Source organism: Sprattus sprattus (assembly GCF_963457725.1).
Source record: "Sprattus sprattus genome assembly, chromosome: 4".
Lineage (NCBI taxonomy): Eukaryota > Metazoa > Chordata > Actinopteri > Clupeiformes > Clupeidae > Sprattus > Sprattus sprattus.
In genome coordinates, this window is record NC_137923.1 from 1,728,340 (window position 1) to 1,743,442 (window position 15,103).

The 15,103-nt window shown below is 41.5% G+C and overlaps 1 protein-coding gene across 1 annotated transcript; it reads left to right on the forward strand.

Moving 5' to 3' along the window:
- Window positions 1-3,418: 3,418 nt before the first annotated feature.
- trpa1a (transient receptor potential cation channel, subfamily A, member 1a) lies at window positions 3,419-13,271 on the forward strand (the record flags this gene model as incomplete). The annotated part of the gene is made up of 27 exons (XM_080837612.1): window positions 3,419-3,553; window positions 3,846-3,996; window positions 4,283-4,458; window positions 4,787-4,894; window positions 5,072-5,180; window positions 5,286-5,431; window positions 5,668-5,804; window positions 5,896-5,944; window positions 6,037-6,136; window positions 6,268-6,368; window positions 7,146-7,315; window positions 7,590-7,754; window positions 8,100-8,214; window positions 8,429-8,595; window positions 8,857-8,947; window positions 9,108-9,167; window positions 9,257-9,355; window positions 9,452-9,522; window positions 9,657-9,819; window positions 11,202-11,291; window positions 11,476-11,645; window positions 11,794-11,923; window positions 12,020-12,205; window positions 12,333-12,401; window positions 12,507-12,608; window positions 12,851-12,969; window positions 13,079-13,271. The coding sequence occupies 27 exons, from the start codon at window positions 3,419-3,421 to the stop codon at window positions 13,269-13,271; spliced, it is 3,372 nt and encodes a 1,123-aa protein (XP_080693738.1).
- Window positions 13,272-15,103: the final 1,832 nt, after the last annotated feature.

The following is a 15,103-nucleotide window of genomic DNA, read 5'->3' on the forward strand; positions in this document are numbered from 1 at the left end:
AGTATCTTCACTAGTTTTGAAGATTCTGGTGTTTCATTTTTTTTACTCAGCAACCGTGACCTTGTCTGAAGGTCTTAAATATGACCGTCCCCCCGCTACGGCCTTTAAACTATGGTGGCTATTGGTGACCTTTTTACTGATGCCCTCTCCTCTCTATTTTTTCACTGTATCAGCATTTTTTTATAGGCCACTGAGTAAAGTTTGAGTGTAGACTTTAAAGTAAAGTTAAATACCAACGTTAATCAGCTTGGAATTACGAGTGTAGGTGGCTACTAAATGGAGGCACATGCATGTAACAACTAACAATAAAGTGGTAATTTCCTTAGCCACATCTATCACCCTGCTACGGATACAATAGAGATGATTAAAAATAATAATATTTTGGTTTATACCCACATTTACAAAATACATACATTTCCATTATTACAAAAATGTACAACTCATACCTTAAAGAATTTGAGGTTTACCTCTTTAAATCTATATAGTGTGTGACCTAAATTTAGAGACACTTGCTTTATGCATGAACTTGAAACTGTTCTTCAACTCAGCACCTGCTTAACAATGTGTTGTTCTAGGACAATTTTTGAGTGAGACCATGAGGCTTCAGACAGAAGGCCTACAGTCAGAGCTCTCTGAATATCAGTTTTCAGGCTTCTTGGATTTGTATGTCTAGACCACTGTTTCATCAGCAATGTGAAAAAATTGTAAAATAAAGACATTTAATTTGCTGACAGCATATAAGTTGATATAACACAGTATAGTTATGACACAAGTTGACATTGCTGGCTGAACGTCCAAATACCCTCAAAATGGGCAAGTGTGAAGTGACTGACTGTGAGGTAGTGGCCCCACGCTGAAATGGACTTTTCTGACATAGCTGACTTAATATCTAACTGAAAACACCTCAATTTCACAAGCCAATAAGGCAACAAGAACATAATTTACTTTGATTGTTATATTGTTTTAAAAGACAGAAGTAAGAATGCTTAGTACCACTTTCTGTTTGCGTATACTATGACTGTAATTTGATGTATCAGCCAAATTGAGTCGTGTAAGAGACAGAATGTTATTGGCTTTTAGTTTATGCTACTTTTGCTGATCTGAACAGTTGACCATTTACCATTTGACATCTTATCCTCAGTGCTGGCGAGTCACTTAAGACGAAGTTCAGCTCAACTTAAAGTATCCTCTTGCTTTTACCATACCTACAGACTCACAAAGAGAACAGCAGTGAAGTGAAGTTATACCATACCTAGGTTATGTCATCATTTGTACCTAAATTCAGAAATAAAGTGCTCTTCCACCTGCCATTTGATTGGTGAATTAATTTGTCGATTTTGTCAAACCTTGCCATTCAGATCGAGGTTCCATTTCTTTCTTGCATGTCCATACGTCTCTTCGTGCTCCTTAATTTATTGTGTGTGTTCAGTGGGCCCATCAGATGATTGATGACAAATTTACACAAGATGTGAGGTAAGGCCACACAATACACAGACATTATCAAAACCTTTGCAGTACATGATAAATGGTTTATTAGCTGTATAACCGCTTCCCATGAAACCCAACCTGACCCAACCAAGGAAAGTACACTGCATTTTCAACAGGATTTTATTTTGTCTTGTGGCAAGCATTGGCAAATTTATCAAATGTTGGTTGTCCAACAGGAGATAATGCTCTTCCTATGGTTTTCTGATCAGACCACTGACTGATTCACAACACGTGCAGCAGAGAGTTGTTTTAGCTTACTTTGCCGTATAAAACTATTTCTAAATGCTTGTTCTAGTAGAACTCAGGTAGGGGGAGTTGGTTTGCAGTGTGATAAATCATCTGAGCTCTGTGTTTGCGTTTCCCTTTTTGGTTCAAAGCAATTACAGGTTTTAGTTCAGGGAGCACTGGCTGAGAGATCTGCAATGATAGCCTGGTTGAAACTGCAGTTGAAAGAGGTCTGTCAGCCTTGATCATGACTTATTGGCACAACTGTGATTAATTACTTACTGCTAATACAAATACATTTGTATAACAATACAACTTTACTAGTCCCCTATATGAGGAATCATGAATTACACAGAACAGAATTAGACACACCTCTGATGCTATTACATAAAAAAAAACAATACAAAACCCAACAGCAGCTGTGACACATTCACCTAGCTTGAGATGTAGGAGGGTATTTTTAATATCATGATATCAGTTATGTCATTGGGAGCTGTTTGTGTGAGGAAGCACCACATACAATCCCTTAATTGCTTCCTTGTTGGACCAGGTTTGACAAATATTGACCTGAGTGGTGCCATACCAAAAACAAATGCTACAGAACTGCAGCTCCAGATGCTCTTTAATTGTCAGTATTCATTGTCCTACACCTTGTGGATGTTTGTGATAAAGTACAGCAACAGACCCATGTATCATTTCCACCACTATGTTGTGTGACTATGTTAGTCTTGGACTGACATTACTGATAAATGGATACAATTCTGAGTACCAGTATTCTGAGAGCTCTTCCAATCAGAAATGACTGAATGACCAGGGATTTATACAGGATTTAGGTCTCAGTACATTTGCACAAGACATTTTTTATCTGTACTGGCCTTTTGCAAGTGATGTTAAGGGGTCTTTTGTGTGAAGTCCCCTAACCATCAGCACATCTTGGCCCGAGTCTCACTGACTCAGGTCAGGACACCGCGACATGAGTACTGTGTTCCTATTCAATGAAATCAGATGCTTGCAAATTCTCCGGTCATTTTTCAGCCTGAATGAATAGCCTCTGGTCAGTTGTGGACCGTAAAGGGCCAAACTGCATGATTGATATTCACACTTTCAGAAGTAATGCTTTACTTATTACATTATCTGAAATAGAAGGCATTAATGAGAATAAATGCAATACGATTACAGCCAATGATGCAATTTTGCAGATGCACTCCATACATAAAAGCCTAGTGATGGCCCATCTTCATATCCTAATGCTTTAATGAAAGTGGGTTCCAGGGCTTTGCGGGGCCAATTAAAAACTCTTCTAGAGTGACAACTGGACGTTGTCACCCCCCCATCTTGGGACACATGGTAATGTGATATCCTAAGCAAACATTATCACTAGGCAGTATAAAAACAACTTCACAGACAATAGAAAGCCAGCAGATGACTAAAGCCCCCACTAAGGTAAGACTGGTAAGGTAAGATACATTTATTGGAATCAAATTCAAGAAAAGATTGTTTTCAGAAACCAAAATGACCAGTCTTTAAAAGAATATGCTTTGAGCAGCTAATGGTATTAATAAGCAGCTAAAACATTTGAGCCTGGGTAGTTTTCCTGTGTACACCTTTGCAACAGTGCTGTGATTATGTGTTTCAATTATAAGATGATAATTAGATTTGCCTTTTTGTTTTAATAAGGCATTTTCAACTGTTGTCCTCTGCAAAGATGTCTATCTACTGTGGATATTCCAAGCAGGCACCCAAGTCCTACGAGGAAGTGATGGCTGAAGAGGATGAAGCCCGAATGGGGGCAAGCGTGTTCGAAGTAAGTCCTTCCATGAGCTCCGACACACCCTTCCCGGTGAGTCCGAGAGGGTCACAAGCAATTTGGCAGTGGCAGTGGTACAGGAGATAGAGAAGTCGTTTAGTGATCAGAAGGTTGCTAGTTCAATTCCCTGTCGAAGTGTCCTTGGGCAGGACACTCAACCCCTAATTGCTCCTGATGTGCAGTGTGGCATCAGTATAATTGTAAGAAATGTGTATACATCCTTGTAAGTGGCTTTGGATAAAAGTGTCTGCTAAATGAATAAATGTAAATGTAATTCTTTGGGACCCCCATGTGCTGACCCAGTCCCTCTCCTCTGCTGCTGTAGTGGGCTGAGCAGGGCAACGTGGTGGCGTTGGAGAAACATTTAGCATATCTGACCATAAGGGACCACACTGGAGCTTGTCCACTGCACTACGCTACAGCGAGAGGACACCTTCAGACCATACAGCTGATCGCACAAGTAGCAGGAATAAAAGGTATGTCCAACAGGGCTGTGGGCAGAAGACGTGTAATCATGCAAATGCTGTGTGTAAGTGTAAGATGGAAAAGCAATCATTTGAAAAGAAAGGCAGAAAACATACGTATGGCAAACCACTAACACCTTGGGGGGGGGGGGGGTATTTCCACATTTTGTCTGTCTGCCTAGGTTCTGAATACATCCTGATGTAAAAATTGACTTCCCCCGAATGTCATTGCGTAATTTGCACTCATAGCGACTAATGGCACTATGTGAGTGGTACTGAATGTCCCGATTCCCTGCAGATCTGAATGCCACTGACCAGGATGGCAATACTCCAATGCACTGGGCTGTGCAGAAGGACCAGAGGGAGAGCTGCTCTGCACTCCTCACCCTTGGTGCTGATCCGAACGTCTTGAACACAGGCATTCTGTCTCCACTCCACTTGGCTGTTAGTCTGGGCCGGAACACCTTGGTGGAGGTAGGATCATGCAGCACATCCTGAAAGACCCACTCTTTGAACTTGCTGTTAGCTCTGAGGTAGGACTATATGGAGAAGTAGGGAGATGTTTCTGTGGCAGTTATCGCATGAGTGGACCATTCCTGAGAGAGGGATGGAATTGTAGGAAGTGCCAGTACAGATACAGCGTAAAGACAGAGTTGCTCAACCTTGGGAGTGGAGATGTCTACAACAATAACAAATGTACAGATATGTATTTCACAGATCCTGTATAGGAAATCATAGATTGATATCAAGAATAACAGTGGAACATTGTTCACTGAGCTGAAAGATTCAATATCTGGAACAGGAACTCCTCTCTCACAGCCAGACTGATGTTGACATAGAGGGAGAGCTTGGAAATACCCCTGTAATGATCGCCTGTGCAACAGACAACCATCACGCTCTTCATGCATTGGTAAGTGAAATGAAATGAATGAATGACTGAATGAATGAATGAATGAATTAATGAATTAATGAATAAATGAATTAATGAATGAATACAAATAATTATAAAAAATAAAAATAAATACAGATTTGGCTTTGCGACTGGTCAAAGGGACCGGACAGAAGCTTTGTACCCTTGTTTTTCTAGTTCAAACGTGGGGCAAAGTTCTGCAGCAGAAACAAGTTGGGACACTTCCCAATTCATGCTGCTGCTTTTGCCGGAGCAAAAGAATCCATGCAGGTTATTCTTCAAAGGGGTCTGTGAAATCTATTGTTTCTATTGGGTCATTCAACATAGGAGGTACCTTATTAAGCTTTTCTTATTATGCAAAGTGTTTAATCACATGTGTTCTGTCCTTAAGGAGAGGAGATGGGTCATTCCATTGAGGCACATATTAACTATGTGGACAAATTCTGCAACAGCCCCCTTCATCTGGCTGTTCGGGGAGGAAGCCTTGAGGTCATTCAGCTCTGCATGGCATATGGCGCGAAAATAAACAAACAGCAAGTACGACTTTTCAAAATCGCCATAACCTTGGAAAAATGTCAGCGGGGTTGCTAAAGCTCTGTCACGAATCTAAAATATTTCACGTTAAAAATGGTGAAAGAATATTATCCTCATTTTCAACTTTTTGGTAACATTGCTTTATGTGATAGTACTACTACTATATGATATGAACCTACATGAAAGTATGTGCTACCAATATATCTGATCTGTTTTTTGTTTTTTGTTCCTGTTCCAAGTGTGATAAATCAACCGCTCTCCACTCAGCTTGTACCCAAGGGGCCACTGAGGCAGTTAAGGTCATGCTCTCAACCTGCGAGAGCATCAGTGATGTCCTCAAAATTGCAGATGGATCTAGCCAAACCCCTCTGCACAAGTATAACCAGTATTTTACTCACTCACTGCTCACTTGTGTGTATCATGAAAACTGATATTGTCCTGTTTGATAACATGGCGTTGTATTGTAGGGCAGCCATTTTTGATCATCATGAACTGGCAGAATATCTCATCTCAAAGGTGAGGGTAAGCACCACTGCTGTCCTGACTGTATGCCTGTCTGGTTACAAATTCCTGTATATATCTAAATGGTGTGCTGTTTTATACAACAGGGTGCTGACATTGACTGCACTGACTACAAGGGACATTCTCCATTACTTCTAGCCACAAGCTGCGGTGCCTGGAAAACTGTTAACCTACTGCTCTCAAAAGGTACCTTTTACACCAGAACCACAACATACATTTCAACAACAACACAAGTGTCACAAATGATTTGTCATAGATATCTTATCTGTTTAGTAGATGTTCAATAATAAAGGGAGATCCTTACAACCTTCTTTCAGGGTGCAATTTTACAATCAAAGATCCAAATGGATGCAACTTCCTGCACCTCACCATGTTGCAGCCAAGAGGCCTCCGGAACCTTCCAGCTGAATTTTTACAGGTGACACAGGAACCAGCTATTACTTGTCCATTTACCAGACTTTCTTCCTCTCTGGAGCAGGTTGCCAGCCTCCTTGCCTTGGCTTGGTCTATAACATCGATGTGTTACTGCCCCCTGCTGCCGTAGACCTGAGATGTACCGTGACCAGCAGATGAAATAGTTGCAGGTTCATTGTATGAATTCACATGTTTAGACAGAGGAGGAGCATTGTACCCTTCTGAATCTAAAGTATTCATGGCGGTTAATAACAACAGAAACAACAATATTTCAGACAATAGTTAAAAATTTCTCAATAACATAAAACCGAAACAAACTGCTGAAATTAAACATATTATTGTCATACACATGTCTTATTCAGGGTGTTTGAGCTGGACACGGAGTATTGTTGTTATTTATCATGCTGTGATAGACAGTATATTATGTCCCGGAGTCACAGCTTAGTTTGGTAATATATCATTTAAGTTAAAAATCACAAATAAACAGAAAGTCAACACAGTAATGAAAGGGGAAGAGGGGAAGAGGTATGAAAGCTTGGTTGTTCCTCTATCAGTGAATCTCCTAAACATAAGGGGGGTGAAATGAGAGAATGTGTTGCATGTACTGAATGTACTTATGTCTGCACCTGTTTGTGTCGAGCACTATACTGTATGTATGTGACTGTACTATAATATGTTGCATTTTTATGTTACAGCTGTTATGTCCAAGACAAACTTCCCTAGGGGACACATGAAGTAATGTTGAATCTCCTCTTGATACGTTTCTGTGGCCCTGTGACAGCATGAGAGAGTGCGAGAGCTCCTTCGTGAAGAGGACGGTGATGGTTGTACTCCCCTCCACTATGCCTGCAAGCTGGGTGTGCCTGACTCTGTGAGGAGCATGCTGGGACTGGAAGTGTCCCCCAACCAGAAGTCCAAACAGAAGAAGTCTGCTCTGCATTTTGCTGCTGAGTAAGTTTTCAACGCATCTACAAACGCATCACCTATTCTCAATTCTCTTTTTTAAATAACGTCTGTGATGGCTATTTCCTCGCCCATATGCTGGCCAGCATAGTCACATGGATCATATTCTGGCTAAACTTTACAGATCTTTAATGGACAGCCATTGCTATGGGTTGGGATCATGTGCAAATCTCTGTTTCATTTGCTTCTCTTGACAATTTAAAAGAATATATAGCTTAGCAAATCAAGTGGCATTGGTAGAAACAGGTGTGTTTTCCTGTAGGTATGGGAGGATAAATACCTGCTTCAGGCTACTGGAGACGTTGACGGACACCAGGCTGCTGAATGAAGGCGATGAGGGGGGCATGACCCCTCTCCACTTGGCATCTAGGAACGGCCACGTCCGAGTGGTAGAGCTTCTGCTCTGCAGAGGAGCTCTGTGCCAGAGGCAAGAATCCCACCTCACAGCAACCACCTCCCACCTCACAGCAACCACCTCCCACCTCACAGCAACCACCTCCCACCTCACAAAAAACATTAGAGCAGAACTACACAGCATTATCAAAACTAACCTCAGCACAACACACAAGCTCCAGACCCTCCTAGGAATACCAACATGCCGCGATATATCACCATAACACTGTTTTATCACAATAACACCAACACAACCGCAAAAGCATTGTGTAGCCGGTCATTTGTTTTGGATCCTCAAGGACCGTTGGGCATTGAGTGGTTGAGTCCTGGTTGACCTGGCTCCTATATGAGTTCAGTCAACCTTCTCTGTGTCTTTCAGTGATTATAAGGGATGGTCGTGCTTGCATCATGCGGCGGCAGAAGGCTACAGTCAGACGATGGACACTCTCCTGGGATCACACATCAAACTGCTGGACAAAACAGATGATGATGGTGTAATGGGTTTTTGCATATTTCCCCCTTTTAGGTTAAATGACCAACTAACGAAATTGCATATTTATCTGTCTACGCAGTCATTTAAGTAAGCATAGAAATTTGTTTTTAAATGAGAGCTTAATGAAGATCAAAACCGAAGGATCATATTTCAAAAGACAGTCTGAACATTGAAAAATGATGAACCACTGTAGCTTCTTCCATCTGCTGCCACAGAACACAGCCCTGCACCTGGCAGCCCGTGAGGGCCATGCAGCAGCAGTCCGACTGCTGCTGAGAAGGGGAGCGCAGATGCTGCTCAACAAGAGCGACGCCTCCTTTCTGCACGAAGCCATACAGAACAACAGGAGGGAGGCCACTGAAGTAGTGATTGAGAGCGACAGGCAAGACCAGAGTTTGATTCACTAGAACAAACATAAATGGCAGTGTCTGATTGCTGTGATAATGTGTCTGTTTTATCTGAAAGCGTGTGTGTGTGTGTGTGTGTGTGTGTGTGTGTGTGTGTGTGTGTGTACGTGTGGTGGGGGTGTATGAAGACAAACAAGGGGCCTGTTGCACACATTGGTGACTAGGATGTTTCAGACAACTTAACAGAAGACAACCAGGTTTTAAGGGTTGTCATGACAGAGATATGAATGTTGCAGATGTGCCGAGGCGCTCGGCACATTCAACCGCCGTTCAGCCAAGAGGTGCGCTGTACTGGACATGATTGAATATCTTCCAGACACTGTCAAGGTTATTACATATTCATCTTATTTAAAAATACCAATCTCTCATTTAAGTCATTTAATATATCCAAGCTGTGCATTGTCATTGTTTGTTTCTGTGTGTATCTGTGTGTGTGTGTGTTTGTGTGTGTGTGTGTGTGTGTGTGTGTTTCTGTAAACTCCTACAGCATCTCCTTAACAAATGCATAAAAGAATCAGAAGAGGACCCTGGCAGCAGAAACTACTGGGTTAGTCTAGGGTCGGGTTCAGTTCCTAAAGATATTTTCTCTGAGTTAGAAAATAAGAGGTGCGTGTAATTTTTTCCCGCTGCAAACAGATCGAATATAATTTCCAGTGGCTTCAAACTCCCCTTCAATTTGTGAAGCAGGCAAGAATGGACAAAGACATACACTATAAGCCCCTTCCAGCTCTGAACGTAAGTATTGAAGAAGCTTTTCCTGGAATACACTTCTTATTTAAGATGCATTTTCACCAAAGCATTACATGAAATCATTTCTCTGTTTGGTTAAAGACTATGGTGCATCACAACCGTGTTGATCTCCTGACTCATCCTGTCTGTAGTCAGTATTTAGAGATGAAATGGTGAGGACATTTTCAGTAAAATATTAAGATATAAACATTACCTGAGTGCTTCTATTAGTTTTTGTGTAGCAAACTATTACAGTTATCTCTAAATATGTACCTGTTTGGTTCACTATTATGGGATCACTTCACAGGAAAGCCTACGGGGTCAAAGTGCATCTACTGAACATGGCTGTATATCTGCTGGGTCTCATCCCACTGACCTATCTCATTGTGAATCTGAGACCCGTTCTCAAAATGGATGCTAACAACTCTTCTATCACTAAGGTCACTATGGCTACCACTTCATTAAACCAGGTAAGGCACTAAAGACAGACTGATTGAAGAGCTCTATGTAACAACACATGTACAGTACTGTGCAAAAGTTTTAGGCAGGTGTGAAAAAATGCTATGAACTAAGAATGCTTTGAAAAATGTAAACAATAAATGTTTATTTTTTATCCATTTACATGGTGAGACTGAGCACAGCAACAAGACACAACGTAGTTATACTGCATCAGCAGGGTCTCTCCCAGACAAAGATTTCAAAGCAGACAGGGGTTTCAAAATGTGCAGTTCAAGCTCTTTTGAAGAAGACGTTGAGGATCGTAGACGCAGTGGTCAGCCAAGGAAACTTAATGCAGCTGATGAAAAACACATCAAGCTTATTTACCTTCGAAATCGGAAGATTTCAAGCAGTGGCATCAGCTCAGAACTGGCAGAAACCAGTGGTACCCAGGTACAGACATTTACTGTCCGGGGAAGTCTGGCCAGAAGTGGTCTTCATGGAAGAGTTGCAGCCAAAAAGCTCTACCCCGACAAGGAAACAAGGCCAAGTGACTGAACTAAGCACGAAAACATAGAAACTGGGGTGCAGAAACATGGCAGAAGGTGCTCTGGACTGATGAGTCAAAATTAGAAATATTTGGCTGTAGAAGAAGGCAGTTTGTTCGCCGAAGGGCTGGAGAGAGGTACAATAATGAGAGTCTACAGGCAACAGTGAAGCATGGTAGGTTCCTTTCCAGTTTGGGGCTGCATTTCTGCAAGTGGAGTTGGAGATTTGGTTAGGATGAATGGTGTCCTCAATGCTGAGAAATACAGGCAGATACTAATCCATCATGCAATACCATCAGGGAGGCGTATGATTGGCACCAAATGTATTCTGCAGCAGGAACATAACCTCAAACATACAGCCAATGTCATTAACAACTATCTTCAGCTTAAAGAAGAACAGAAAGTCCTGCAAGTGATGGTATGACCCCCACAGAGCCCTGCTCTCTACATTGTCGAGTCTGTCTGGGTTTACATGAAGAGACAAAATCATTTTAGGAAGCCTACATCCACAGAAGATTTGTGGTTAGTTCTCCAAGATGTTTGGAACAATTTACCAGCCGAGTTCCTTCAAAAACTGTGCGCAAGTGTATCTGGAAGAATTGATGCTATTTTGAAGGCAAAGGGTGGTCACACCAAATATTGATTTAATTTAGAATTTTCTTCTGTTCCTTCACTGCATTTTGTTAATTTATGAAGAATTGGTGAAAATAAACTGTTAACACTTCCATTTTTGAAAGCATTCTTAGTTTACAGCATTTTTTCACACCTGCCTAAAACTTTTGCACAGTACTGTATATGTGATCAATGGAGCATTTTTTTGTAAATGAAAGACAAATCTTAACATCGTTTTACATTAATATCTGCAGCAATGCAATATCATAAACCTGTGTCTATTCCTGACTCTGGCGATGAATCTGCACTCAATGGGGAAAGAAATTGTACAGATGTTTCAACAGGTACTACATATTCTCCCTGATAACAATACCCACTACTGTAGCCTAAAAGACTGTCTCAAATAGCTTGACTGGGCTTAACTTTGTTTGACAAACCAAATATGTCCTACGACCAGTCCTTTGAAATATTGCAACCCTTGCACGTGCCATTTTGTGAAAATGTATTGTTCACTTGAACCTCTCTAAGAAACAAGGTTATCTACGAGACGTGACCAACGTAATGGACTGGCTCTCAGCCATCACGTCTGTGGTATTTGTGGTGGCTTTACTGCTGGACTTGAAGAGTGACTGGCACTGGCAGGTCGGGGCGCTGGCAGTGCTCTCCGGCTGGATAAACCTCCTGCTCTACCTGCAGCGGTGAGTTCTCCAGACAGGCCAATACAACTCACCCTCACATACCTGGAAAAAAAAGATATTGGTTGCACTAAGTGAATATTTCTGTGGTTAATTCCCAGTAAAGCCTGATAGTGTTGCTGAAGTACTGTCAATACCTCTATCCTCACAGCTTTCGACGGTTTGGGATTTACGTGGTTATGTTCAGAGAAATTGCCAAGACCCTTATATGCATCATCTCCATCTTCATTTATTTGATACTTGCTTTTGCCTTGTCCTTCCACGCCCTGATGATTAACCAGGTACCTAATGTTCCAGCAAAAGTTTAGAAATGCTGAAGTGCATTTCAATGTGTGAACATCAAACCGTGTTAGTTGACCTTCTCGCTTTGTCTGCAGAAAAACTTTGGCGATCTGCCAGTCTTGACACTAGTGCAGACTTTTGTTATGATGGTGGGAGAGATCAACTACCAAGACAACTTCCTGAAACCTTATTTACAGGGAAATCTTCCCTTCCCCATTCTCACGTTTATAATATTTGTTGCATTTGTCCTACTGGCACCAATTCTGCTTGTGAACCTCTTGGTGAGTTGGTCTTTGTATCAATACACTTTTTAAAAAAAAGGCCTTCCGACAAGATAGTGATTTCTGAGATTTCTATCCATTGGTTGGTCGCCATAATCTTGACGTAGTACAATTGTTTAATTTGCAGATTGGTCTGGCTGTTGGTGATATAGCCGAAGTCCAGAAAAACGCTACCCTCAAGCAAATTGCAATGCAAGTGAGTAGATCTTTCTTTTACAATCAACTAACACGTATTCTTTAGACATACTACTACGGTAAACATAGGCCTTGAGTGATTTTGTGGTGTGCTCGGACTTCCCAGATTGAACTGCACACTAACCTGGAGGAGAAGCTTCCGGTCTGGTACATGAAGTGGGTGGACCAGGCTACGGTCCGAGTGTACCCCAACAGATGTTTTGAGAAGGCATGTGATGTATTCAATCTAATTAGCCCATTTAACCTTACAGCTAAACACTGAATTCAGTTCTGTTTCACAGTCCAACTCTTTATACCCTCCAGTGCTCCAGCAATTTACAGTAACAAATGTTTTGACTTAAACGGAAAGACTTGACCGAAATTAAATATACTGTGTTCTTTCCCTACATTGCGACAAGTGAAAACGAACTCAGATTAGCATCCTGTATCCAACATGCTCTCTTCAAACAGACAAGGAGCTTAATCTTCTCCCTCCTTGGGGAAGAACAACAGGAAGGGAGGAACCGGCTCGGCCAGACCTCCCGTCAATCCACCCCTCTGGAGCAGGAACTGGCCAAACAGAAGCACAGGTACCAGTTCATACCTTACCCTTCTGTTTAAGCACAGCACTGACTCACTACACAGTAGGCTACATTTGAAGAAGCCATGTAAGTAAAGAGGTGCCGTTATTTCCTGCAGAATAAAAGAGATATCCAGCCTCGTGGAGAAGCAGCATGACCTCCTGAAGCTGATCGTGCAAAAGATGGAGATCGTCTCGGAGTCAGAGTACACGGACGGGCCCAAGGGCTTCCATTCCCACATACACAGCCTCTGCTCGAGGTCACATAAGTGGGCCTCTGTCATCAGATCAGCGATGGCCAAGAGGGTATAGGGGTGCCAGAACAGTGTAAATTAAATGGTGGAGGTATCAAAAGGGGAATGGGAGGAATATTGATGTGAAGTACTGCGCTTAATCTCTCATATGCTTTTGTTCTCTCCAATGTTTTAAATTACTGTGTGTGACAATAGGCAACTACTACAAAACTAAGGAGATGCATTCTGTCAAAGGTGAAAATATGTATTAGTCACTCTTTAAATATAACATAAGACTGTGTAAAACTTGACTACTGTAATAAAGGTTATACAACATAAGATAAAGAAAATGTGTCAGGCCAAAAGTTTAATGTGTGCAACATACTTAAGTGAAGTAACACTGCCTTAACTATGTGTGGTGTCATTGCTGTACTTCCAGTGGTTTATGTTTTAGTAGCTCCAATTAAACTACAGTAAATCAAAAGAATATGTGAAAGGAGTCTTTCCAAGACCCTGATGAAGTATATAGCAAGCTAGTCACGAGAGGTGAGGTCCACCTGGCATCTAGGAACGGCGATGTCCGAGTGGAAGAGCTCAGTAGAGGAGCTCCGTGTCAGAGGATAGAATCCCACCTCACAGCAACAACAGCCCCACCTCACAAAAAATACCTTGGAACAAACCCAGAATGACCCTCAGATTAAAGCCCAGCGTATCACTTAAACATCGGGGGCCGCCATCAGAGCAGAACTACACAGCATCATTGAAACTATCCTCAGCACAACACACAAGCTCCAGACCCTCCTAGGAATACCAGCATGCTGCGATATTCCACAACAGTACTGCTTGGTTGTGCACCGGTAGTTGTGCTTGCACCATGCGGCCGCAGAAGGCTACACTCAGACAATGGACACTCTCCTGGGATCACACATCAAACTGCTGGACAAAACAGATGATGATGGTGTAATGGGTTTTTGCATATTTCCCCCTAAGTTTAATTACCAACTTACGACATTGTATATTTATCCGTCTACACAGTTATTCAAATTAAGCATGGAAAATGTTTTAAATGAGAACTTAATGAAGATCAAAACCGAAGGATCATATTTCAAAAGACATTGAACATTGAAAAATGATGAACCACTGTAGCTTCTTCCATCTGCTGCCACAGAACACAGCCCTGCAATCGTAATATTGGAACTAATGCTGTCAAACGATTACAATATTTAATCGCGATTAATCGCATTTTTGTCATAGTTAACTCAAAATTAATCGCGATTAATCGTAAATGTATTAATCGCATGTTTTATTTTATTGAAAAACAACATTGCCAAACAGGACGGTACAAAATAAAATTATAAAATGCACATTTCAGATAAACAAGGACTCAGCCTATAGTGCAAAAAAAATTAAAAATAAATAATAAAAACATATATATATTTATTTACAACGCGTTAATCGCGCGATAAAAAAATTAACAGCGTTAAAATGGGCTTGCGTTAACGCCCTTAATAACGCGTTAAACTGACAGCACTAATTGGAACCCATACACATGCCATCTTGAAATGTGAAAATGAAAATGTATTGTTCACGTGAACCTCTCTAAGAAACAAGGTAACATAATGAACTGGCTCTCAGCCATCATGCCTGCTGTGGTAATAGTGGAGGCTTTACTGCTGGACTTGAAGAGTGACTGGCACTGGCAGATGGGGGCACTCACTGGGAAATGCCATACTAAACAAAGTGAAGCAGGTTAGAGACTGGGGTGGAGGCAAAGAAGATAGTAATGATGGAGATGAATTAGAGGTGGAAGGACAGTACCCAGTAATAGTGTTTACTAAAAAGAGGGCCCGAGAAGAAACAGAAAAGGGAACAAAAGAAATTAGGAGGGTAAAGGACAGGCTGAAAAAGATA